This window comes from Thunnus maccoyii, chromosome 16 (assembly GCF_910596095.1).
Source record: "Thunnus maccoyii chromosome 16, fThuMac1.1, whole genome shotgun sequence".
In the NCBI taxonomy this organism is placed as follows: domain Eukaryota; kingdom Metazoa; phylum Chordata; class Actinopteri; order Scombriformes; family Scombridae; genus Thunnus; species Thunnus maccoyii.
The window spans coordinates 16,413,564-16,441,457 of record NC_056548.1 but is presented as its reverse complement, the minus strand read 5'-3'; the positions used below and the strand labels follow the sequence as shown (position 1 = coordinate 16,441,457).

The following is a 27,894-nucleotide window of genomic DNA, read 5'->3' as shown; positions in this document are numbered from 1 at the left end:
CTGAACATGTATCATTCTACACAGTGATTACACACATACACACACACACACACACACACACACACACACACACACACATATATATATATACACATATATGTGTGTGTGTGTGTGTGTGTGTGTGTGTATATATATATATATATATATATATATATATATATATATATATATATATATATATATATATATATATATATATATATGTACATATAGTATTGCCCCCCAATACTCTGTACTGTTGTTTGTCTTGTAACATTACTTTGCTGTTAATAAAATTGAAAAAACCCAAACAACCTTCATTGGAGAAAAAACAAAACTCTTGTGGGATGATGTCATATTTTCGAGTACGCAACCTGCAACATCCGGGTCCTGCGCTCCTCAGCGGCTAACGTTAGCTAGCAAGCTGTCAAGCTGTCAAGTGGAGAGGCTGGGACGGACGTTTCAGCCCCCCCTTCCCCTCCCCCCTGTCTCGGCCACACAAATCTCCAAGAAAATCTGTTAGAATATACTTTAGGTCGCCAGCTGAGATAATGTAATGCATCAGGGGCGTACGCCAAGAGGGACCTCCGCACTGACACGATTTATATGAGCATTGAGTGACGATTGCTCGTTGCTAGCTAACTGGCCAAGCTAGCCTTAGCTGATCCGCCGCAAACTCCCCTACTTTCCGTCGTTGTAAGTGACCCTCCCTGGTGTGAACTGCGGCCAGTCACTGTCGCAGCTTCTGTTGCTGTCAACTGGTATTTCGGATATTTGGTAAGTCATAAAATGTTTATTCTCGAGCCAGTAACTGTTGAGGGACGTTGGGCAGTTGGCTTAGCCTAGCCGCGTTAGCATTCAGCGACGGTATGTTAGCAAGGCCGAGGGCTCTGCTTGCCTCAACGTGAGAGGGAGGCCTGTCAAAGTTAGCTGCGAGGGACAAGGGTCAAGGCCCGCAACTAGGCAAGGCTGTTTGTTTATTTGGGTTGTGGGCTAAACTTGCTACATAGCTAACTTTCCTTCCCGTTAATCCAGCTGCAAAAAGATCCCTTTACTTAACGGTTGTATGATGTAAATGAGCTTTAACGTTAACTTACCACAACGTTAGCATTAGCTACTGTTTGATTTGTCAAGTCTCTTGTAATTGTGGCTGGTTATCGAGTAACTGGTAACGTTAGCTCTGCATGCATGTAACGAAAGATTTAACTCATTTTCTAACCCGACTTGCTGGTATGTTGAAGTGCTCTGCATTGCGAAGGTCAGAGAGATGAGCCCAATGATGAATTCAAAATATAATATAATAATAATTCGTGTCATTACTTTAAATATTAAACTTGATCAGCCGGTGGTTAAAAGGGCGTTTCAATTTGATCCACACCAGCAGTGCTCCTAATATGTAGCCGAAATGTGGACACAGGTCTACTATTTTTAGACTTGAGCAGGCAGCCTGAACTCTTTGCTGATGCTAATCTTTTGACACGAATGGATGGAAGACGTGCTGTTGGCCTTAACCCAATTCATATAGAAAGATGTGTGCCCCTGTTTAACACTAGACGTACAGTATGTATATTTTTGGGAAGATTATTCTGATTTTCTCCAACATGCCTGTGAAAAATAACTAGACACTGTAAATTGTCACAAAGTTCTTTAATTGTTGGGTGTATTTTAAAACAGAAAATTTTCTACCATGTCTTGAATATAGATGTCTTTCTTTTCATTTGTTTTGTAGGTTTTAAGAGGGACACAATGGGGGCATTTCTGGACAAACCAAAGATGGAAAAATACAATTCCCTTGGTGAGGGTAATCACCTGAGGTATGGGCTGAGCAGTATGCAGGGTTGGCGGGTAGAGATGGAAGATGCACACACAGCAGTAATTGGTTTGCCTCATGGTCTCGACCTCTGGTCGTTCTTTGCTGTTTATGATGGGCACGCTGGCTCGCAGGTGGCCAAATACTGCTGTGAGCACCTGCTGGAGCACATCACCAGCAACTCAGACTTCCAGAGTGCTCTGCAGGAGGACCCCTCCGTGGATAGCGTGAAGAAAGGGATCCGCACAGGATTCCTGCAGATTGATGAACACATGCGAACCATCTCTGAGAAGAAGCACGGCGTGGACCGCAGCGGCTCTACTGCAGTGGGAGTGATGATTTCACCAAGCCATGTCTACTTTATTAACTGTGGCGACTCACGAGGACTCATCAGCCGGGGCGGAGCTGTCCACTTCTTCACACAAGATCACAAACCCAGCAACCCTCTGGAGAAGGAAAGGATCCAGAATGCCGGTGGCTCAGTCATGATCCAGCGAGTTAATGGGTCCCTAGCTGTGTCTCGAGCTCTGGGAGACTTCGACTACAAGTGTGTGCATGGAAAAGGCCCGACAGAGCAGCTTGTCTCTCCTGAGCCTGAAGTTTATGCAATAGAGAGATCCGAGGGGGAAGATGAATTCATTATTCTAGCTTGTGATGGCATCTGGGATGTCATGGCCAATGAAGAACTGTGTGACTTTGTCAGGTCAAGGCTAGAGGTGACGGATGATCTTGAAAGAGTCAGCAATGAAATTGTTGACACCTGCTTGTACAAGGTATGGCATGTCCACAAAGCCTACAGTGAGATTTTATTTCACACTTGTCTGTTTTGGTATTATGGTTGATTTTCATAACCTCTGTGTTTGTTCTTTATTTTTCCACAGGGAAGCCGGGACAATATGAGTGTTGTGTTAATCTGCTTTCCTGGGGCCCCAAAGGTGTCTCCAGAAGCGGTGAAACGGGAGGCTGAGCTGGATAAATATCTGGAGGCCAGAGTAGAAGGTAGGGGGGAAACTAGAAAATTATATTTTTACATATTCAGTCTTTGATTTCCTGATCCTTTTCCTTTTGGCTATGATATTTTCCTTTTCCAGTGTGTAAAATCCATGTTTTCCAAGTTTTAAATAATGTAGGACTTAATAACACCTAGGTTGATGGGGTGGAGCATTAAGTTTGCCAATGTTTATATACCACAGCTGTGTGTAGAGCCAGGCAGACAATCACAAACCCGTCTGTTAGACCATAAGTGAATCAAAGCAAAACAACTGCACTCTGAGAGCATGTACTGTGGTCAGGAAGAACAAAATATGAAATAGGCAAACACTAATGTTATTGTTATCTGCTTGATAATAGCTAAATGTAGGGTCTTGTAATTGTCTAATGTATTTTATTCAGATCACATACAACATCTCAGGCTTATCTTTAATAGACCTGTATATGGATAATTTAAGGTAGATTTCTGTTAGTGCTGTAAGTTGAAGTCCTATTATTTTGAGGGAAAATTTAATTCTTAGAAGAAGATAGAGACCCCCCCACACTGAATAACTTTTTTTGACCGGAAAATTTCACTTAGTAGACTTTCATAAAGCTTAAGAGTCAAAAGTTTAAAATGTATAACCATCAATTAAATATGTTTTGAACAAAAAAAAACTCAAACCAGTGAATAACTGTAACAATCCATGGTGACAGCCCTTTTTGAAAGAATGCAAGTCAAAAGTGAGGAAGGTTTCATCTGAGTATTAAACTTTAACAACTGTTGTTTTATGCTGACTTGACAACTGGCAAGAAGCACTCGTCTATAAAACCCTTTTCTGGTTAATATTTTTCTACAGTAGGTACTGTAGGTGGCCAAAGGCAGCCTCAATGACCATTAAAACTCCCTAAGAGTGTTACATTACATACATTCAGTAAGCATAGAAAACATAACATTTCGAATTATGTATTAAAGGTAGCAGTATTTAATTATGGGTGTACATGTATTATACAGGATTACTATCTTACTGCCACTCTCATAAGTATTAATCAATGAAGGAGAATGTCAAGTATGATAATATTGAAATCGATACAATATTAACAAAAAACAATAATAAATCTCTACCTCAGCACATTGTTGCACACACAAGATACACAGCACAGTGGGATTATGCATTAAGTGTCATAACAGTCTATCATTGCTTTTCAGTTGCACATATAAATTACAGTACCGATCAAAGGTTTGGGCACACCTAGTCGTTCAAGGTTTTTTTTATTTTTTACTATCATAAAAAATAACTATAAAAAATAACACATATGGAATTATGTAGTAAATAAAAAAGTGTTAAACCAACCAAAATATGTTTCATATTGTAGATTTCTCAAAGTAGCCATTGTTTGCCTTGATGGTAGCTTTGCACACTCTTTGTTATATCTCAACCAGCTTCATGAGGTCGTCACTTGGAATGGTTTTTCAGTCTTGAAGGAGTTCCCATATATGCTGAGCATTTGTTTGCTGCTTTTCCTTCATTCTGCGGTCCAACTCATCCCAAACTATCTCATTTGGGTTTAGATTAGGTGATTGTGGAGGCCAGGTCATCTGATGCAACACTCCATCACTTTCCTTGGTCAGATAGCTCTTACGCAACCTGGAGGTGTGTTTTGGGTCATTGTCCTGTTGAAAAACAAATGAAGGTCCTACTAAGCGCAAACCAGGTGGGATGGCGTGTTGCTGCTGAATGCTGTGGTAGCTCTGTTGGTTAAATGTGCCTTGACTTCTGAATAAATTGCCAACAGTGGCACCATCAAAGCCCCCCATGCCATCACACTTTCTCCATGCTTCACAGTGGGAACCACACATGCAGATACCATCCGTTCACCTTCTCTGCATCTCACAAAGACACAGCAGTTGGAACCAAAAATCTCAAATTTGGAGTCATCAGACCAAAGTACAGATTTCCACTGGTTTAATGTCCATTTCTTGTGTGTCTTGGCCCAAGCAATGCTCTTCTTATTATTGGTCTGCCTCAGTAGTGGTTTCTTTGCAGCAAGTCGCCCATGAAGGCCTGATTCACACAGTCTCCTCCAAACAGTTGATGTTGAGATGTGTGTGTGCGCTACTTGAACTCTGGGAAGCATTGATGTGGGCTCTCATCTGAAGTGCTGGTAATTGGCGATTTCTGAGGTTGGTAACTCTAATGAACATATCCTCTGCAGCAGAGGTAACTCTTGGTCTTCCTTTCCTGGGGAAGTCCTCATGAGAGCAGGATTGACTGACCTTCATGTCTCAAGAAATGATGGACTTACTTAGTCGAGTCTTGCCATAATATGGATTACTACAGTAGTCAAATAGGGCTGTTTGCTGCACACCAACACTTCCTCGGCACAACACAACTCAAACACATTAAGAAGGCAAGAAATTCCACCTTTTTGACAACTTTTGACGAGGCACACCTGTTAATTGAAAACCATTCCAGGTGACGACCTTGTGAAGCTGGTTAAGATATTGCCATTAGTGTGCAAAGATGTCATCAAGTCAAACAGTGGCTACTTTGAGGAATCTAAAATATGAAACACATTTGGTTTAACACTTTTTTGTTAACTACATGATTCCATATGTGTTATTTCATAGTTTTGATGTCTTCAGTATTGTTCTACAATGTAGAAAGTAGTAAAAATAAAGAAAAACCTTTGAATGAGTAGGTGTGTCCAAACTTTTGACTGCTACTGTAAATATATTTTTAGAAAATCTCTGCCTGTGTGTTCTTGTAAATGAATCCAAAAGAATCTTATTTTGTTTTCCAACAGAGATCATCAAAAAGCAGGGGGATGAAGGTGTCCCAGATTTGGTCCATGTAATGCGGACGTTAGCATCTGAGAGCATCCCTAACCTCCCTCCTGGTGGAGAACTGGCCAGCAAGTGAGTGACTTTTGTAGTAAAATGATTTACACCATTAATGACAAGTTACTCTGTCTGTCAGTTTAATCACTGTCTTTTTTCACTTTTTTGTAAATGTTTGTGAAAACTAATCATATTTCTGTATCCCCCCCTAGACGAAGTGTTATTGAAGCGGTGTACAACAAACTCAACCCCTACCGAAGTGATGACACAGTAAGTATTCCAGCTTGTCGTCCCATATGTGTAACTCCCTGAAGGAGTGCCTTGTTTGGAGTATGCATGCTTTTTGACGTGTGACCAGCAAATTTTAACCAATTTTACGCATGTTATTAGTATTAAACAAGAAAGAACAAGCAAGTAGGCTTGGTGCCAAGTAAAAGTTACAAACTGACTCTGTGATGAGCTAGTGCCTCATTCGAGATGTTCCTTTGCCTTCTGCCCAAAATTGATGTACTACTATAGTTTTTCTCTATGACCGTCAACCGCAGAAAATTATCCAATTGTTCACCTTTAATACTCCTAATAAAAGTTCAGTCACATAACTTTCTTTAATTTTGACAAACACAATTGTGATGCAGATCCTGTGCCAAAAGGCTCAGTCTCATACAACATAAGTTGATATTAATAATTAATGCTCCTTAAAGGCAGAATGAATAGGATTTTCTAAAATCCCTCTCAATCATCACTTATGACCCACTAGAAGTGTGTGGCGGTGTCTGTATCTGCAGAGACTCTACCCCCTGCATGTATTTTCTTATTTTGCTATGTTCAGGAAGTTTCTGGGTGTCAATCTTTTGGCAGTGAGTGTGTAGCCCTGAGCCAATAACAGCGCACAGGGTTAGAGGGCAGGACTCTATAAAAACGTAGCAACATAGCACTGCGGTGTAGTGCTTCTGATGTCGTTGAGCCGGGTAGGAGGGGCCAACTTTGAATGTTATGTTTACAAACCGCAACTGACAAATCCTACTCATTCTGCCTTTAAATCAAAGAGCTAATAAGTGAAATTGTCAGTTGTTTGTATGGATGGAATAGAAACCTGCATTCTCTCACATACCGGTTTAAAAGGAACGTTGCTCATCATTCAATTATACACAAACAGACCACAAAGCTGGTGCTTTGTTCACTTAGATATTCAGCTTTTAAATTTTAATCAGATAAGCTCACTAGGCCAGCTACTTTTAATTCTGCACGTTATCTTGTCCTTGATAGTGAAAATTGGCACTTTGCTTCAGTATTTCGTGCTTGTATAAAGATGGACTTTTTAAAATATTTTCACGCATTGAGTTATCTCAAAAATTAGGATGCCCTCAGAAAGCTGTGAAGCCTCTTGACTTTCTTTGTATTGTGTGGTGCAGCCTGGATACAAATGGGCAAAATAGAGATTCTTTTATGCCACCAGTTTACACAAAGCTTTCCATGGAGAATGTGAAATTAAGTTCTTAGAAATGTTTGCAAATTAATTCAGAGTGACTAATAGAAATCTTATACAGTATTCATTACTGTATTCAACCTTTTTTGAGCAAGAACTATTTTGAACCACTTTTGGTAGCTTCAGGTCTTCTTTGATACATCTGAATATTGTCTACTTGTTTGCAGACTTACTCAAGCTTGTTCAAATAGGATGGGAACAGTTTTCTTCAAATGATTACAATAATTTTTAATGAAATTCAAATTTAGGCTCCGGTTTTCCCACTGAAAGACTAAAACATTCATGTTCTGAAGCTAGTCCAGTGTTGATTTGGCTGTATTCATAAGGACGGGCTCAACAATATACTGTTGCACAGTATTCCACGGTTAAATATGTGATATGCATCATGGAGATTAAAAAAAAAAACTGTTTAGCTACTCTTAATTGTACCTTAAAGAAAGTTAGGTGAACATTAAACCTGTTTTTTTTTATTCATTCTTTTGTTAAAATCTTATGTACGGTATCTAATTGTGAGGTGACTGTATTGTTACACCTCTAGTGCACTGTATTAGCATTGAATTTTACCTTCAGCTGTTACAAGTATACCTGTAGCTGCTGCATCAAAACAATTGTACAGAATGATTCTGTAAGCACCATGTGCAACAACATGTAGCATTATGGCTGAAGAGTTTAGTGGTCTTTTTATCAGACTACAGGATCTCTTGTGCTCTCAGTCTTCACAAGCCTAATTTTCAAACAGTTGCTATCATGCAACCGTTTGTTTTGTTTACCTTTTTTTGTAATTTTTACCCCCAAGTTTCTCTAGTGAGGTCCGTACCTGTCTGACTCACCTCGTTGCTCAGTTTGGATAAACAAGCACCTTTATGAAGTCTTAATTTTTTTGTTTTAGTAATGGAGCCTGCTGGGCTTTGTAGAATTTTAACATAGTAGAAGTTGTCTTGTATCCTTTCCTGGATGGACCCATTCAGCTAAGTTTGTTTCTTAGTTCCTTAGATGAGACCTTCACATTAATAGGTAATGTCTGGCTGAGTATAAAAGACATTCACTACACTATATGAACTATTATGAAGACACACATCCTTATCTGTGGCAAGAAATTCTAATAGCCCATGCTGCTCTAACCACAAAATACAGAAAAGGTCAAGGGGGTTAGATATGTCATAAAGGCAGTGTAATTTATCGCATAATTTGTTCTATATATTCTGGCACAAACAATATTTTGTAAAAGCACATCATCTCTATAAAAAAGGATTGTGAGACAGTCAAGAATACAATGACTGCATACTGTGGTAGGTGCTTACAGGTTAGCCCAGCTGAATAAATTTTCTGTTGCTTTGTGTGTGATCTTTGACTTACCTCGGAGACTCTGCGGTAGGTATTTTGCATTATCTCTTAGAGAGTAATGACATTGCCTGCAACAGAAACAATCACACTTACAAACAACTGCCAGGACTATATCCTTGGGTTCAGCTGTTTCTTTTTTTAAAGTTGTGGTCCACACCAAAGAAGTGGAAGTAATAGAACAGAAGCTAATTTTTCTAAACGGCAGCAACAGGATATTTAAACAGTGTGAGAAACCTAGTTTGAGATATCCATTACTGCTTTTACAGTATGTCACCTCTGAGGCGTTCCTCTCTTCTTTTCAAAGTCAATCATTCAATCAAAAAAGTATGTAGATAGTAAATAATATAATTACAGTAATTAACAATACATCTTAATTTGGCAGGAAAAAAATAAACTTTGCGTCAATTTTTGTAGGGAAATTTTTGTTTTATAAAAAATTCTGTAAATAAGTAAATACTGACATTTTTAAAGGTAAATAGTAAAAGTAAAAATACAAAATGGAAATTGGGAAATAGTCAGGATGCAGGCAGGACAAACAGACATGTTACCTATTTGTTTGCATCATTTTTAGCCCTTTACTAAAACTGACATTCTGAATTTGAAAGCTTCTGAAGCTAGTTTGGCTACCTGCAACCTAACTGATGGCAGACAGCTCACTCATTGTAGCCAAGTTAAGTTACAGCATACAGTAAATATGATAGTCAGTGGTGTATCTTGCAGATAGTGTTGAAATAAGATGTTACTCCAGTCATGAAAATTATGGTAGTCATTGCGATTATATCCTTTAGCTTTTAGAATAATTATTGTACAAAGTAAATCTTGTAGACTAATTTGATATTTACTGTTCCAACCCATCAATGTCATATTTATATTTAAGGTCATTACGTTGGTGCTAAATGGTGCTTTAAGAGGTTGACATTGTCTGTGTTGTGCCACTAAACTTGACCCACAAAACGTAATCTGCAGAACATAAGCCTGAACTAAACGTGAGTCAATCAAACAAGTTAATACATAAACGTGTTGTTTATTACAGCGCTGTCACAATCAAATTTGTAACAAAGTTCTTTTGTAATAGCCACTACGTGTGGAAAATTAATAACAGGCTTTCCACACATTGCCGCTTTCTTACAGACCTAAAACAACCCTAAACCTTAAATAGAGAAAAACCTCAAATAGAAAAGGAGCATTTGCTACATTTTCTTTGTTGTAAGAAGCTACTAGTATGCTTTATCGATTGATTGGTATCTCTTGTCACGCATGTATTTCATGACCGTCTTTCAGTTTGCACATTTTTACTTTCATCTGTATTTGGTTTTGAATCATATGACCATAATGCTGTCATGTGTCTTAGATTCTGCTTTACTGAACCGATTGTATCCTGAGCCCAATCAATCACTAGTACATATAATACCGCTCTCACACAGCAGGCGCGTATAGGGTGAGTCTGCTCAACGCCGTTTTGACCCGCATTCAGCACATTCATTTAAGTCAGCTGTCAACCTACTTCTCACCGTTAGAGAGACTCCAGTCTGCTTTGTAGTCCCATACATTTCAGAATGACACTGAATTACATTTATTACCAAATACAAGTTAAATTTCACTTTCACCTCTTTCTGTTCATATACATGCTCCCTCTCTCTGTTTCACCCATTCTATTTACCTCTCTCTCTCTCTTTACTTTCTTTCTTTTTTCGGTGAGCCGGTTAAATGGTATTTAAATGTGGGTGTCATTGAATTCATTTCCATTTATGGTAGCAACGCTAGGTCACCAAAGGAGGACAGTTGACACTTTCAGATAGACCACCAACGCAGGTGTGATGTGCGTTGCTGTGTCGGTCTAAATGAGATGTTAATAAATTCCAGCAGTGTCTGTTTCTCTTGGCCGTAGACCATCTCCTGTTAGATGGATGAGTTTATATGGTCTTGGACCCAATCCCTGATAACTACAGTGTCATACCTAAAAATTGTTTAGGGTTTCTGTGTAGTGAGGATATCAATCAGTTGAACATTTGTTTAAATATGATGTAAACATTACTCAACATAAATAATAACTTCTAAAATAGAGTCAATGCCTCATCAGCCATCTAAAGAATTTAGATGTTTGTCATACGGCAGAAATCACCTGTTTTACAAACCCGAATCAAATACTTAACCAAATATTTATCGTATGATAAATGAATAATCTGTGGATTTTAAAGCGTATGCTCTGAACATTCATATTTTTGTGAGATCATGCTCTACTGCTGTCTAATATCGGTTAAAACATATCAAAATGTATCCACTCTATTATCACTATTTATAGATATTGGTTGACTCATAATCTGTAGATTCTGTATTTCTGATTTGCTGTCTGGTTGAGAGGGTACCGCACTTATTACACTTTGAACTTGATGGTTCGGTTTGTTAAAATTGAAAAAGAAAAACTATAATTTTCTGTTAGTTTGCTTTATATTTGAAACAAATAACAAGGTCAAAATGCACCAGTAACTTCAATGATTCTATTTTTAAGAGACTTAATAAGAATTTTAAGGCCAGAAACTTAAGAAACAAGTTGTTTTTTTATGTGACAATGCATGACAAGGCCTCCTTTATTTATCAGAGTAATGTTTGAGGTGTGTCAACTCCTGCCAGCCAATCAGTAAAGAGTATTTTCTGTGGCCATGATATAAAATAGGTATCTTGTATCTTCAACGAAGGCACATTTGATTGAATATTATGTTTCTTCATCTCCAGATCGTCTGTTTGTAGAAATATTTATAATAGCATCAAAAATGTTGGTGGGAAAAAAGTGTTGTTGATACTCAACTATCTCTATCAACTCCTGGATGATTACATCATCTGTCAGTTTTTTTATCATAAATACTTAAACCTGTCCAGCTATTGATAGAGATCTCATGGATTTAGAGCCAGAGTCTGAAGGGTTTCTCCCTCCTCTCCTCTCTTATCAAGGACTCTGCGTCCACAGACGACATGTGGTAACACAACCTCCTACCACTAACACAGCATAGAGTTTACAAACCACCATCCTCTCAAGACCCACAGCAGCTCAGCTCAGCAGTCTGTCTCTCCGTCACTCTGAGCTTTTGGTTTCTAAGAAGGGAATTTCATGGGAGGAGGAGGAGAAGGAGGAGGAGGAAGAGGAGTTGCATGCACACAAACCTGGAATAGTGCAGCACCAAGTCCACTCTGGAGTTCAGGATCCCCACCGTCTTGTCTCCCCTTTTTGTTCACCCACCTTAATACTCTCCTCTAAAGTAATCCATAACAAGTGAGTCCACAAGGTTTTCTTTTTTTTTTTTTTTTGTTAAATAATCAGCTTAAGTAGTAAGATTTTTTTGCTGTAATTAATTTGATTCACATTTCCTTATGTGTGTTTGTATATTTCTGTTTTTGTGAAGTGCAATTGTCCTGTACAAACAGCCTGTATTTAATGCAGCTTGATTTTAAGTTAAAAAATGAAAGAAATGAAAAAGAGAACCTTTTATGCACTATCTGCCTTTTCCTGCTCTTCTGGAATTCTAACAAATGTCTATTCAGTGAATATTACTGCTTGTCCTCCAGGCACAATGTCTCTGCGCTTTTACTTTACTTTAGGGTTTGTTTTTTTTTCCAGTTAGTCTATGCTCCTTTAAGAAACGGGTAAATTGTATAGTTGACAGCACAGTAAGCTCTCTATATCAAACCATTTAAATCCTAATTATTTTTTCCCTGTGCTTTTTTTATTGTATTTTATTTTTGTAAGTGGTTTTCTGTACATGCTCAAATAATAATTGCAAAGTGTTTTTCAGTCATTTTGGACGTGTGAAGTGAAAAAAAATCTCTTTTTTTTCCCTTTTCATTTCTTCGAGGCATCTGATGAAAAAGACCCCTGTTTAACACGTTTGTCAGATAGATACTTGCAAGCGTGCGTGGGTGCTTGTGTGTATGTGTGTGCGCACGTGTGTTAGTTTAAAGGCAGATCTATATGTGCAACTCTTAATTTAAAATTTTTTGCTAAGGTGGTTCAGACAACAGACCAGGCTGGAGTTTAAGGGAATTGCTATCCCAATGCGCTTACCCCATTGTCTGCCCTTCTCAGCTGGTGTTTCATATCGACCCGACACAGGTTTTCACTACTTCTTATTCCAAAAGCTTTGGATAACAGAGTTTACATGCTGTTACGCTATTTGAACAACTTCAAGCCAGAACTATACTGTAACCTGAGATGACAAAAGTAGTTCAATTTACCCACAGTGTACAATGGTTTGCAGCTAGTCAGGTCTCGACTAGCTTACACATCTATTGTGTCATATTTTAATTTCAGTTTCTAAAACATTCATTGTTAGCAGTGCCCACTGAGGGTGCCATATGATTTATGATCACTTGTTTCAGCTTTATGACAGCCTATGCCAAGTTTTTTTTTTTTTCATGAGATTCAGTTTGTGTGTGGTACAGATACTATTTTAGCTTCTATCTTTAACATTATCTGGTAATTTGACTGATGTAAACAGCTTAAGCACTGACTATTTTAGAGAAAATCACCCATTAATAGTCTGATGATAAACTATTGACTCTAAAAAAGGCTTCTTCTTTTTTTTTTTTTTTTTTTTTACATGGTCTTTATTTGGACGTTCAAACTAAGAACAAATCCGCTTACTTCAATGAGTTCTCATGGTTGTATAGCATCTTTTTATTCCCATTGGGTTTGTTCTGCTCAAAAACCTTCCCCCCCTCCACGGCACCACAAGCCAGAGCACAATACAGTTTGCTGCTATTGATTCGCGAGTTGATTTTCAGCAAATTTTACCCTCTGAAAAGATGAATAGTCACTGACTAAATCTGTATTTACCACACACAGTAGATATATTTCTTGAAGAGAAATGGTTTTATTTCAGATTTATTTTCTGCCTTTTTTTGTCTAAAATTGCATTGTTGGAAATTTATGTATGTATATATTTTTGACTTAAACTCTCAAGGAATAAATCATGTCGCTTGAGTTAGCTTTTTGCCATGGACAGAATGTGATTCTGGTTTGTCTCGGGATGGTTAGCTGAATACTTTGGAAATGGTTTCCCTGTTCTATCACTTTGGTGTCTCTGATCTACACTTTGTGAAAGCTTCATTCATAGAACATGATGGTAATAATGTACTAAAAATGTAATTCTTCATCTATCAAAATGACAATCCTAACTATTTCACCACATTTGGGTTTGTGGTGGGTAGCAAATTATGAAATGTTAAACAGAACATAGATTTTAACTTTGACTAGAATCCTAAATGAGCTGCTTTCTAATATGCTTTAGTGGCAAAAAGGCCAAAGACCACCCAGATTTTGTAAGTGCAAAGCCTATATGAAAAGAACTATTAATATAAAAGAGAACCTAGCTGTAACCAGGTAGAAGATGTTAAAGTGTAAAGATGTTAGAGAGTCATCTTAACTTTAAAGGTACTCTGTGGAGTTTTTGACCACCAGTGGTGCTGTTGAGAAATTTCTTGATGAGCGGGTCCTTGCTTTACTAGCAAGAATGAACGTACAGGACACGAACATGGGTGACGTGATGTGCGCTTCTGACTGCAGGGGGCAGTAATGTGTATACAAATGGTTGCGGCAATTTGCCAATGCACCTAAAAGAAAAAAAGACGATAAGACTGCAAGCTAATGTAAAAGGTGCAGGTTTCATGAGACGTGGAATGGCAGTGAACATGTTTGTTAAGCCTTAAAGGCATAAAAAATCATTTTGGAAAGATATGTTGCATGTAAATTAAATTCTGAGTTTAAAGTGGAAACTCCATCTGGTACCTTTTAAGCAGACAGTGTCATCTCTCCTAAAAACGTAAATAGCAGCACAGTTGTAATAAATCAGATTCCCTGTTAAAGTGGTGGCTCACTAAAGCAAAACATGTCCGTGAAATAGGGAAAATTTATTTTTGTGTGTTTGTTTGCTTAGTTTCACTGAATTTTCCTTTTTCCAGAAATAAAGAAAAAGACAAAACCGCCACACTTCAGTGTTGGAAAACAATTTTGTATTTCTACCACAGTACTTATATACTGACTGTACTTATATCATGTAAAAGGAAAACTCATTCATTGTTTGATAACAGAAGATTGGAGAAAACGTATTAGTTTGTGTGAATTTAGATAAGCAGTTTATAGTGCATCTGGAAGCTGTTTTATTATTTTGCGCTGCATTGCTTGTATTTTTTAAGCCAGTGCACTAAATGTCTCTCTTATCAACTAGTTTTCAGCAACCAGCTGCTTGTTTTGATGACTCTGAAAGCAACCTTTCATGCTTTTTTTTTTTTTTTTCAAGCTCAATAAGGAACAAACATATATTTCTTTGCCACTTGGGGCCATCACCTAATCTTTATATCCCCCACACCCCCCATGGACTGTCCTGCACTTGCCCCTCAAATTCTACTTTTTAGGATGTGACCCTTAGACGATGCTGGTTAACAACTCATTCCACAGAATGAACATAAATGTAGAAATAAACTTTTTTAAATATTCAAAATTGCTGTAGTTGGAATGTTAGCAGATATTTACAGTGGCTTGGCTGTGATTTGTAAGGGTGTTTTGTTTCAGTGAAGTTTCAAACGCATCCCTTTTACTCCCACCGCCCCAACAAAAAAAAAAGAACAAACAAACAAAAAAAAGATCCCAACATCCTTTCTCCTTGTTTTAATTTTTCATGAAACTAAAATACCTCATAACATTTATAGGAAGTGTTTTTGTCTTGTGTTCTGTAGATCCAAACTGTTCAGAAAGCAGTTCATGTGTGCAGACTAATGAGAGCAGTTTTTCTTGTGGTTTTCCCCCCTAGAACTTAGGATTTGAACACACTATTGAGTGGGATAAGCCTGTGCTCATGTATAGTATTTGACTGAATTGTAATAATGTTAAAAAAACAAGTAACGATTTAAGTGGCTACTGCGAATGACGACTTCTTTTAGCATCTAGGAAACACTATTGGCCTTGTTGTATAAGCTGATGCCCCTTCAAAACGCCCTCAAACGCCTCACCTGTGTAACTTCACCAACTTGTCCACTTGTGTGATGCTCACTTAGCTTAAAAAAAAAAAAGATCTAGAATTGTATCAAGAATTCAGGGTTTTAGAAATGTGAGATGTGTGAGAAAATAGGTGTGACTACATGACAATAGTCATATGCACTGATCATCTGTATAATCAGCTTTTCTCAGAAAATGTTATTGTAGAGGAAAAAAAAAAGAGTTTAAAGCTATTTACAGAGTTATGTTTGGTTGCCTGGAATGCATCCTGTATATTCTTGTACGGAGGACTACCTGGCAGAAGTTGAAGAGATTTTAATTGCTTGCGCCCTCTTGTACATATTGATGTACCTCGGTTGTGGCGTTTACTGTGTGACCCTTAGCAGCGGTGGTTTATTTGCCCCCTGCGACCTGAGCCTCACTTTGCTGACCTTTTTTCAGCTCATAAATAAGCTCACCGATTTGCCTTACCCAATCTCATGTTGCCCCCTGAAGTACTTGTTCAACAAAACACTATGAGGAAGAGTAATGCTGCTGACATTACACTCTTTATAGATTTAAAAACTGTCTCCATGTTAGGGTACTTACACTATCAACAAAGTGACTCTGTCCTGGTTGTCACAAGGTACAACTTTTCAACCATCACTGGTTTGTATGCTATTTCCCCCCTCCCCCCTCCCCCCCCATGATACCGTTTTTTTGAATCTCAGTCTTGAAAAGCTTATTTAATTTTTCACTGCAGATGATGTCATACTTTTAACAAATGCAAGTGTTTTAACATGGTAACCTCGTAAGCATTCAAAAATGTGCATACATACATTCATGTCTGCTATATTTATGATTACATTCAAGAATAGCTTTAGAGTGCTGTAGATAAGTATTGTCAATGTTGATTCAAATGCTTCTCAGAGGCCTCTGTGAGTTATTTTACAAAGTTCAATAACTGTATATTTTGTATTATGTTCTAGCTCCAAAGGAATGGCAGAAAAAAAAAAGAAAATGTTGAAAAAAGCTTTGTTCCCTGAACTAAATTGTACTATTTGTGTTGTCGATTGAACAAATTGCATTCCTTGCTTGTGAATTGATGCATTTCTCTCTCTGCTCCTTAAATTTTCTCCCCTTCTTTCCCTCCTTTCTTTCATTTTTTTAGCCTTTGAAGTTTGAATAAAATTTCTAGTTTGCAGAATGTATTACTAAATAAATGGGTTGTCATCTTGTACCTCTCATTTCATCACTTTTTTTTAATCTGTTTGAGCCTGTAGCACAAGTGAAACTTTTACCATTGTAAAGGGAAAAAAAACTTGACGGTTATAACAACAGTTTTACAGAAAGATAGATTATATAACAATGTCAAGGATGAATAATAGAAGATATTAAACCCAAACATGCTTGCTGGTAATAACAGGTGGGCTGAATCATATCTGTATGTGCCACATGAACATACAGAGGCACAGGCAACTCTTGACACACATTGTTCATAATTCTTCTTATATCCTGGCAAAGAAGAGGCTACAAAGAAGCTGCAGAAATAGCAGTGATTGTATTTCCCTCCGGACTGTGGAGTAGTTTGACATATTAGTGTTTATGTGTCCTGTAAATCACTCTCTGGCAGTCCTCATGTTAGACCCAGTTTGTGCCTCTCATGTCTTACCATTACAGTGCGGCTAAGCATCCAATTTTACAAAAAATAATAACACTGAAGTTCATGTAACAACACTTACTGTTGTGCTGTTAACTACTGCATGATAAAAAAAAATGTTTTTAACCTCTTCAAAAAATTTCCGCCTCTTTTTCGTAATCCAAACAGCTGGAAATGACAATGTCCTTGCCCAATTTATACCATGTGAATCAACATTAAAAGTTGCTATGATCATTTTTATTGGTGTATTTTTATGTTTCTTTCCAAAATTCTATACTTAATACAAAATAATGTGTTACTGTTTCACATGTATTTTACAAAAAGAGCAAGGACATTGTTATTTCCAGCAGCTGGGATGAGAAGAGAAGCAGGATAAGTATCTTTTTTTTATCGTGCAGCAGATGAAACATTTTCTCATACAGATGGTAAAAGAGTCATTGAGGATTCTGCAAATATCTTTGTAACAGTGGTAAGAGCTGTTTTCAAAGATCTCAGTGTAAGGGAGAACCAGGACAAACGTAACACTTTTCAGACTTTTCAACGCCATTATAAAAGATAATGTTACAGACAGAAACTAATTTTCGTTTTGATCAACAACTCATTTATATACTTATACATATACAAATGTGGAAAGATGTTGGTATAATTTGACTTTGAATGGAAGTTTCACATTGTTACTTTGGACCCCGTCAGTCGGGGCAAAAGTAACACAACCCCCTCCCCCCATCTTATTTGGTCCCATAGACACTCAGACACTCAACAGTTGAGCCAAGATAGCCTGATATTGCTGTTTGACATGACTTCAGACTACACCAAATACATAAAAAAAAGGTCTGACTGAAAGCATTTGTTAGTTTCTGACTCTGGGAAAGTGGGAAAAACAGTAAAATTCCCCAAAACTACTGTATCTCTGAAATATCTCTCTAACCAAATCACACACATTTAGGCTTTTTGTGATCTCCTTTTGATAACTAATGTAATAACTAATGTATTTCTTTTTCACCTCCATTCACTGAGCCTCCCCTGAAACTATTTGGACCCACCTCCTACTTTGAAAAACTCTGGTTTATAGTATTCTTGAATTTAGTAAAAATGTCCAACAATGTCCTTGTTAATATGTAATTGTAAACATATTGTGTCCTTTATCTTAATAAAAAAATATTAAATTTCATTTTTAGAACATTGGGCCTGACAATCAATGATGCGCATTTGCCGAACTATGTAGATCAGCCCATTAACACATTGCATTTCCTTAAATTCATGCTTCAAGTCATATTTAGTGATTTACAGTTAAATATATATTATAATTATAGTGAAATAAAAACTCATTACAATAGATGGCAAAAGAAACAGCTGTTACAATCGACCCGACAATTAAACCTGACTTGCTTCTATACTTAAAAACTCTGACATGGCAAACTTCAGGATGTGTTAAAGTACCAAATAATCTGTCAAATGATCATAACTGTGACACATGAAACAATAAACACAATTTGTCATTCAAAGAAAATGTACCACTTGAGTGAATTTACCTACCGTGATCGAAAACAGCTTTTCAACTCTGTGAAAGTTTGACGTATCCATGCAATTTTTCACAGTTCTGGTAAGTTTTCCACCTGCTGACAGTTATACATTTCAGACTAGTATGGGCTCAGAAGAAATCGCTGTGTTACTTTCGACCCGGTTCTTCCCTATTTATTTTTTCAGAAAATCAGATTCTTGGCTCTGTGACCTGAATGTAGTGGTGATACATGAGAGCCACAGACTGAGGCTCTCCTCATCTTGATGTGTGCTTTAATACTTGAGTTTGTGTTTGATAATTAACCAGCCCTTTCATCGCCTGCATGTCTCGGAACCCCATGAGCTCTCTGAACTTGACTTGTCCAGCTATCAGAGTGGTGTTTCTCTCCCTGCCTTTTACTGTCAGTGTGTGGTGAGTGCATGCAAGGGGGCTTGAGCTCAGAGGATGGGTCAGGGCAGTCCACGGCCACTGGGATTAAGAACCGTGGGAGGGATTAGTTTAAATGTCAACATAATGTCATGAGCTTTGTTAGAAGGTCAAACGTTCAAACGGTGCTCAGTGGCGAGCAGTTAATAGATCAGGTACAATTTGGATTGTTGTGGCTCCTGTGATGAATTGACTAGCATGCTAAAACAAGCTATTTCTGAAGCATGTTCAGTATTCGAAGATACTGAGATGAGGTTAGATTTAAATGCAGGTTAGTTTGAACATTTGAGGACACTTTTGCAACTTCAAAAATGTACATCTGAGTGTTTATTTTGAAAACTTTTTCTTTTTATCATCTAGTGAGCATCCGTTATTGGATGTGGAACAAAATCCCCCCCTCCTGTGGCCACAGTCTTTCTCTTTTTACTCAATTAATGACTGACGCAAAAACAAAAATCCTCATCAGGCTGCCAGCTAGCCAGAGGGGGGCAGTGTTTATGGGTGAGACTGATTAGAAACACTAGCAGGGGCATTCTCACTCTGACAAACAGATCTCTGTAAGTTAATTGATAGAAATAGCCAGTGTCTGTTTATTTAATAGCATTTAGTTGCATTAAAATGATGCTTAGGATTAAATATGTTGTCTTGCATTGTATTAAATTTAGATATACTGAAAAAAATCTAACACGCCACCACTAACTTGGAAAAAAAAAATCATAACTGTCCAAAAGAAGCTTGCTTTTAAGATCGTACATCCCCCCCTTTGAGCCATTTGCACATTAGAACCGCACAAAATGTGACTCATTAGATCCCAGGCCACCTGTGCACCCCTAATGAATCACGTTGCCACGTTGTCAGCAGAGGCCATCATCAAATGGAGCTGGCTCGTCATCTGCCTGCCATTGTTTAGCGCATGTCATGCTCTGCTTCTCATGGCGGAAAAAACCCATTTGAGCTTGACTAATGCAGCCATGCAGACGCAGCAGCAGCAGTAAGAGGTGGGGGTGGTAGGGCACGCCGCATACTCTTGTGGATGGTCTCCACACTGAGGTCACTGAGCTCCACATTTGCTAATTTGCTTTGGAGTGCTGTAGGAGCCATATTTTCCAGGGTTACCCAGTAAAAGAGGAGGGGAAATTTTGATTGAGTTGAGCGCAGGAAAGCAATGGAAAAAGGGAGTCTTTGAGAGGCTTCTGGACATGAATGCGTTTCATGGCCGAAGACGTGGCTCACACACGAGCTCAGGCTCAACTGTAACACTTGCGCTCTACAGCTTATACTTCTCCCTCCCACCCTCCATGCTTTCCTTCTCCATTTCCTCTTTCTGAGTGTTCTTGTTGCCCGAGGTCAGTTTGTCACAGAGAACACAAGCTTTTCTCACTTGGTTGCAGCGATTCAATGATTGGTGTGTACAAACAAGCATATCAGGCAGAGATGACATGTACCCACCACCGCACCCTCCTCCCTCACGCCCTCTTCTCTCCTACAGACATCCAATATGTCCTTCCTCTCTCTCTCTCTCCCTCTCTTTCTCTCTCTCTGTCTCTCACTTACACTCGGTGGGAGTGAGTGTCCCCTGCATGAGGTGGGTTACACAAGCTGCTGCCCTGGGAATCCCGGGCCAGCTCATTATCCCGCACCCCTGAGACACAGCTCATTGTAAATTAGGACATCAAACGACGCAGGCTCGTTAAAGAGCCACAGATCTACTCATTAGCATCAGCACCTTTCCTTGTTAGAGTCCGTATCAGCGTTCACTCCCACCACCACATTGTGTCCTGTCATTCCTCCGCACTGACTGGAAGATTTAGGATTAATGTCAGGTCTAGCCAGCGGGTCAGCGCTGTTGTGGTTCATATACCGGACTGATTGATCAGTGGTGGCGGGAAGCTGTGGAATTTGTTGACAGCTGACCACTATCCCCACCACTCTTATCCATATTTCATTGTGTTGAGCGGGGGAAAAAACCCTCTCAGAATAACTCCCGTCCCCAAGTGGCTGATAGTTGTGTGTCACAGCTACAGGGGATGGACAAAATAACTGAAACCCCCTTTCAATACAATATGATAGTCCTTCGGTGGTTTTCTCATAATGGTTTTGTTAAGCGATGCATCAAATTCTCTCTGCCTGTTTTGTTTACATTGCTGTGAAAACTGAGTAAAACATGGTGATTATCATACCTGTAGTGAAACTGGTACATACACTGTGATTGCAACGTCCCCGGTTCGAATCCAACTGGAGAAGTTCGTTATCATTCCCCTTCTCTCTAAGCTTGTTGCCTGACCTTTATGTTTATCCAGGAAAACCTCATTTAGATTAAAAATTTCTCTTTCAACAGTGTCCTGGCCGAGGCTACAACAACGATGAGTACAGACAAACAACAGAAAACAAGTGACACAAAATATGTCATCACATTACGTCACAATAGTGAAAAACATCGCCATGTAAATCATGAATGGAATTTTCATACATTCATATAAAATCTTGCATCCTGAAGACAATGTAAGATTCCCTAAAACAACTCAATAAATGAATGAAAACAACCATCTAAAGCAGTGACTCAATGAAATTTAACATATTAAGTTCTAAAACACCCTTAAAAACATCAACAACCAGTTCAAGAATCAAATCCCGAAGTGGAACCACATTTTGCAATTTTGTATCCAAAGGTTCCAGGCAGAAGGTTCAGCATACACAAAAGTCTTTTACATAATTCATTTTTGTTCAATGTACTTACATAAATAAGGTGGCTGTAACCCCAGAATGACTTTATAGATGAATTTAATCCAGTGCTTTAATCTACGGGAGGTTAAAGAGGACCAGCTTACCCGGGTGGACGAGGAACAATCAGCCTTACTATTTGTAATGAATCTTACAGCTGCATGATGTACAGTATCCAGATAATGTGGGTACTGCATGCATATATACAGCACACCCCTGTAGTCAAGCACAAGAAGGAAAATAGCTGGAATAAGCCTCTCTTTAGCTAAATTTTAGCAAAAATAAACTCTTCAGCTTTCTTATAAGTTGCCGAATATGGAGCTTAAAACAGAAAGATTAATCAAAGATGAAACCTAAGTGTTTATTAGAAGAAACTTGCTCAATAGTTTTGCCTTGATTTGTAAGGGGTGAGGCTAGAGGGGTTTGTTGAAATGTCCACTATCAATTTAAGGCAAAAAATGCCCCAAAATACCATAAACATAAATAAATAAAGTGTTGATTGGAATTCATCTTGATATGTGTTGCTTGTGTAGCTCCATTTTAATTGTTGGTTCATCATTAGCAAAAACTACAAAAATAATGTAATTTATCAAGGGTGGGAGTCTCAACATACACTGTGATGTATGACCAACAGAATAACTGCATTAGCAATAAAGAGCAGTTGTCAAATGATGGGATAAGACCACAAACCACAGCCTCAAAAATGACCATTGAGGTCGTAACAAAACCCAGCAGAATTTAGTCTGAAGATGGGTAGAAATTAGATGAAATTCAATTTTAGTCAGGAAGACATTTGGTTAACTACCCAGTAATCTATAAGGTTTTCTTAGGTGTTATTTTCTGGAGGCACTGCTAAAGGCGTACAGTATTTGTTCAGTAGCTTCGTTGCTGTCTTCTGTCAATCCATACCAGCAATTTTCTTCATTACTCTGTTTGTCTAAGACCAAGTATTGTCCTTTACCGTGAAAATGTATTGATGTGACTGATAGCAAATTGTTTTTCTTTTGTACCTGTGTAGCCTTTTCTCGTTTCCAGCATGTTCTCTTGTCTGTCACGAGGCTGTGCTGAGATGGAAATGTTCACGACCGTCTGTCATGTAGTCTCCATTTAACTTATTATTGTTTTTTTTTTTAATATCACGTCACAAGATGTTGGTCTTTTTCATCTCTGCTGCATGCTGTCTGAAATCTATCAGCATGCAGCATCCTCCCGCATGCCGTCACTTGACTTCATCTGTTTCTATAACACTTCACTTCATCTCCATCCTGCTCTTCTCCTCCCCAGGACCCAGACATCCTCTTCTTCCGTGGTTTCAGCTAAAACAAGAACTAATCAGACGATGTACAGCAAGCATTTGTTTCCACATTATGTCCATCACCGTAATGAAGTTTACACTCTCACTTCATCTTTTACTGAATGTGGTTCTCATCCATGTGCACATATGATATTCCCAACTAGTCCTTCAACATGTGATCTCCATCATTTTTACCCATTTTAAAATTAACATCTCTTTTTGACATTGCATAACATCATTCAAACAGTGGCTTAAATACTAATTTAAATACTATATAAAAGTCTCTACAATGGTGGGAAATCAACCTGTTTGCTATCATGTAGTTTATTTTCTCTGATCATGCCAATAAAGTGGCAAACTATTGCTTAGAAAGGATTCACATAACATAGTTTTGAAGATGCCCTGACTTCAAATAGTGTATTTCTCTTTAACAGTATAAAGAAACTGTCATTTGTTTTGAGGCCGACCAGTAGTTTAATGCATCATTGATGAATTCAGGTAAGACTTCACTTTCATTTTTGCACCTACTAACATTTCCTGCAAAGTAGACATTAGAGCTATTAAAGATTGTGGGTTAGAGGCATTACAGAGATAAGAGAGGACGTGTAGAGGCCGTAGGCGCAGATACAGGCTGATTCTCAGCGCAGCAGTACAAACCTGTGAAATTCACCACAACCAAAAGGAAACTATAGAGGACAGCATCATCATGGCCAGCTAGAATTAAGGATATGACACCTGCAGTGAAAGGTTTGCCCCATGAGAGGATTCAAGCTGCATTTGTTTTATTCCATATTCTGGACATAATTAGTTTGTAGGCAGAAGTTGAGTGAAGTCATTAAAAATCCCCACAAATGAGATAAATATCCAACTTATGTCAGTGTATGAGGGTGCATAGGGGATTTTATTTTGGAGTTCTTACTTCTAACTAACATTCATGGCCCTAAAAATCACTCTTGGAGTGTCTCTACTTGCAGTTAATGGGAGACTCATCAGTTTGAACCTTTCCTGCTAAATCCTGCTTATTTTATTTATTCTTCACAAGATACTTTGTTTCTGCAATGCTCAAGAACTGAAAAGATATGATGTAGTACAAGAACAGGCAGAATAGATCAGAGATACCTACAAATATTTAGTCAGGATATCTGGCTACCAAGGTGTTACCTTTTTGTTTTTTATCAAATTTCCATCCTTTTACGTCATACACCAGTAACACTGAATCCAATTTCCCAATAAACTAAGCCAGTAAATGCAGTTCTAACAGTAATATGTGATGTTCTTCTCCATGGTTTACTGTTAGAAAATCATTATGTTTCCTCCCTGACAGTGTATTCAATCTCCACGTGTATTTAAAATCAGGATATGGCTTTTGTAATATGTTAATGTGCTGTAAGCAAGGCTTTCAGTGTAGTTTTTCAATGCCTTCCATCCATCCTGCAGCCACTGTGTTCGACTCAAAAGGAATCAAGTGGGTCGTGTTCCTCAGCTGACAACTGACCTCAACACAAGACTCAGTGTGAATAGTTTGTGGTAAACAATGGTGCTAAGCTGATTTGCTCATTCTAAGGCTGAATCTCCCCAAACTGAGCAGGCAGCAGGTAGTTGACCACAAAGTATTTAACCAGCTCAGCCTGCCCATCAGCACTTACAAGTCCAAAAGTGAACACTGAACTGTACTGTATTGTATATCTGTAAGACATGCTTGTAACCCAAGGGATTGTCGGGAATATCTGAGTGCCATAACATTGAAATTTATGTCAACGAATAAAACCTTGAACGCAGCTGTCACTATATTGTATGTTGTGTTATGTGAAAGACATTGTCAGCCATCGTAGCTATGTGCTTTAGGTCAGCAGCGAATTAAGACGAGGTGACCTCCCATCCTTTAAGTGACATCTAAGAGGCTAAGTGCCTCTGCTCGCTTTGTCTCTGCCATTATCCTCCATGATGTCGCTCTTCCTACCTCACACAAACACACTGGTTCTCATGTAACACACTGCAATTTGCTTACACCAAATTACGCAGAATACAAGAATGGAGAAGGTTGGGAACTGAGCAGCCTGCCAATGAAGCTTCAGTTTACTGAATGGATGTATGACTTCATTGTGTACACATAAGTGAATAATATGTGACGCTAAATGTCAACTGCTGCATATCGCTGGGCTAAACTGTTCTCTAATTGATTCTTTTTATTTTGATTTTTATACTCGTAGACTTCACACTATGTCATTTTCTGTATAAACTATGTATTCCCACAGCCTTTAAAACACATATAGTGTGGCATTTACCCGTCTTTGTCAAATAAGAAATACACCCATTTAGTCAAGTTTTGGCTTTTTTCTGGAAATTATTTCTTCTTTTTGAGGTTTTGGTTAAAAAAAACCTTTGTTGAAATCACAATTTGTGGATCTTATATTGAAAAATGTGTCATTTATTTTCACACCAAAGAGCACAAATAGTATTTCCAGTGCTTTTTTCAGTGCTTTCCAATGGTTAAATTGTTAAATTTCCCACAATTATTTCAGTCTGTATAGTTTTCTTTCAGCACATGCTGTATATCAGCAGATTTTTCTGAATACTAAGGTCACTGCGTGGTTAGTTTCCCACTGTTAAACATTTCAGCCTTGTAAGGACTCTTCCATGTTATTGGAATTTGCAACAATGTTGTGGAGAGAGCGTTTGCACAACTGATCTTAATTTACCTGCACTTTCTCTTCCTCGCCTACATGTTATATCCTCATAACACAAAGATATTAAAGTTCAATATAATAGAAAGAATTTTTCTTTTGAACTGAATGCTTTAAGGCTCAAGAAGAAGCTCCACGTTACAGTTTAATTTCAAAGTTTCACAAGTTCCTTTAACTTTTTCTTTATGCTGTACATGATTGTATTTTGTGCTTATTGTACACCCACTGCTATGGGAAAAATCTCATTTTTTTGTGTCATGTCTTACAAAGAAGAGGGAGAACACTCATCAGGAGTTTGTCGTCTGTGTGATTTTAAATTATAATGTATGCTGTAGCTAAAAAGAATCCAGTTTAACCCAACACACCCTCACATGTCACTGGGATGAGCTAAATCTGAGTGGAAATGATTGCAAACCTGGTTGCACTTCTGAAAGCTTGAGGCAGTGACAGCTGAAACAGAAGATGAGGTTAACTCACAATGTTTGATTTTTATAAATGTTTAAATGCATATTGCATCCAGTTTTCTGGATTTTTTTAAGAAGACACAACAAACAAAAAGTGCAACATTACAAAACAGTAAGTAGATATTAACCACAATGCTACTTTGAATCTTTTTTAGATCAGCATTTAATCAGATTATTATCATCAAAATGTAGATTTTACATGTAAACACACACAATGGCTCTGGGAAGAAAACTAAAAAGTTCATTTAAGAGGTAGGTGAAACCTCAGGAAAGTGGACTGACACCATAGGACTTCCTATATTGCTCCTCTGTATTTTTGGTATAATAAAGCTGCATGGGTTCATGGGGGGCAGCCTGGGTTGGCAAGAAATTCATCACCATTCAGCCACCAGCCACAAAGCACAAATAGGCCTTTTTCCCCCACTGCAGCAGCCGCAGTCATTATGGCATCTTATGACTTTTTCCAGCCCAAACTGGGAATTATTTTCTGTTTGTCAATGACGATTACTCTAATTTGACCACAAGCTTCTGTGCTGTTTTTTTTGTGAAAGGCTTCCCCATTCACCACCACCCATGTGAGGAAACTACTATTTTGGGTCCGTGCCTCAGTTATACAAAGACACGTGTTATTGGCCCGTCTGAGCCTTATACACAAACACAATTCATCAACAGGTGTGGGAGGAAATATAGTTTTTTTCTCTCTCTCTCTCTGCAGAAGGATGTTACGTTTGGAGTGTGTGGGGTAAGTGTGAGAGAACAAAAGTCGCTGGCGAGGGCCATTCAGCCTGCAGGAGGATTTCCTTGCTCAGAAGAGGGAAGAAGAGAGGGAAGCCTTGATACAGCTGGTTGTGCAGAAGCATTTATACGGCTGAATTAATTGCACGTCTTTGCTCTCTAATAAATGTTGTGATTTGACAATGATACATAAAGCTTAAAGTCATCTGTAAGAATTTGTTTGAATTAACTCTTATATTAAAAATTCACCTTCACAGTATGTTTTTATCTGACAGGAAACCTACACATTGAGAATAATATTAGTCTAATTTGACCTTTTACAACAGCACTTAGCCTATTAGACTGCTTCTTACAAACTTCTCTTTTATCAATGAATGCTGGGCACAAAAGCAGAAAATGTTAAAGTATATTGTATATGCACTGAAAATCCTAAAATGTGCTTTAAGGAAAGATTAAAGTTGCAGCTTTGGCTTGCTAAGGTGTGACTTGAATTGGGGAGAAAGATAATGGGGAGGCAGATGAAGCCGTTTTAGTGGTATGTTGATTTGTAATGGTTTTTTCTACCTTTTATACCTTCTACCTTGATACCTTTCATTTGAGAGTTGGGATGCTTGGCCTTGCCATCAGCAATATTTTATATATATATTTTTTTTCAACATCATGCTTCAATCCCCTTGAAGGATGTTTTATGTAAAATATGCTTTTTGTACCCTGGAAAGACATTTAATCAAGATTAACCTTGGTATTTTAGTAGCCAGTGGTCTAGCTTTGTGAGGTTTCATAATGGAAGACAATTAAGCACTACTTTCAGTGCAGCGGGTCCTCTCTTGTGAAGAAAAACATTTATTTATAGCAAGATTTTTTTTTTGCAGGTTTTTAAAGGAGTTACAAATGGAAATGTATTTATTTTTACTGGGTATAAGCATGTAGAATATCACGACATGCAACCTGCGTGACTTTTCTGTTACATTTAATATTTGATAAATATTGCTTT

At 38.1% G+C, this 27,894-nt stretch overlaps 1 protein-coding gene across 3 annotated transcripts; it reads left to right on the top strand.

The window, feature by feature from the left end:
- The first annotated feature begins 359 nt into the window (after positions 1-359).
- On the top strand, positions 360-27,071 carry ppm1aa (protein phosphatase, Mg2+/Mn2+ dependent, 1Aa). Of its 3 annotated transcripts, none has more exons than XM_042387926.1 (6): positions 360-756; positions 1,709-2,562; positions 2,671-2,788; positions 5,567-5,678; positions 5,813-5,870; positions 26,881-27,071. In XM_042387926.1, the coding sequence occupies exons 2-6, from the start codon at positions 1,726-1,728 to the stop codon at positions 27,040-27,042; spliced, it is 1,287 nt and encodes a 428-aa protein (XP_042243860.1). In that variant the 5' UTR covers positions 360-756; positions 1,709-1,725; the 3' UTR covers positions 27,043-27,071. The 3 variants fall into 3 exon arrangements, with proteins under 3 accessions (XP_042243860.1, XP_042243861.1, XP_042243862.1); XM_042387927.1 differs by lacking the exon at positions 26,881-27,071 and adding an exon at positions 23,008-24,993 and having other exon boundaries at positions 363-756; XM_042387928.1 differs by lacking the exon at positions 26,881-27,071 and adding an exon at positions 11,380-16,634 and having other exon boundaries at positions 366-756.
- Positions 27,072-27,894: the final 823 nt, after the last annotated feature.

Bases quoted from the DNA above. Each gene is read 5' to 3' on its own strand.
- ppm1aa (XM_042387926.1), top strand. From the start codon at position 1,726: ATGGGGGCATTTCTGGACAAACCAAAGATGGAAAAATACAATTCCCTT. The intron at 2,563-2,670 runs GTATGGCATGTC...ATTTTTCCACAG, and splicing joins TTGACACCTGCTTGTACAAG to GGAAGCCGGGACAATATGAG. The intron at 5,679-5,812 runs GTGAGTGACTTT...ATCCCCCCCTAG, and splicing joins GGTGGAGAACTGGCCAGCAA to ACGAAGTGTTATTGAAGCGG.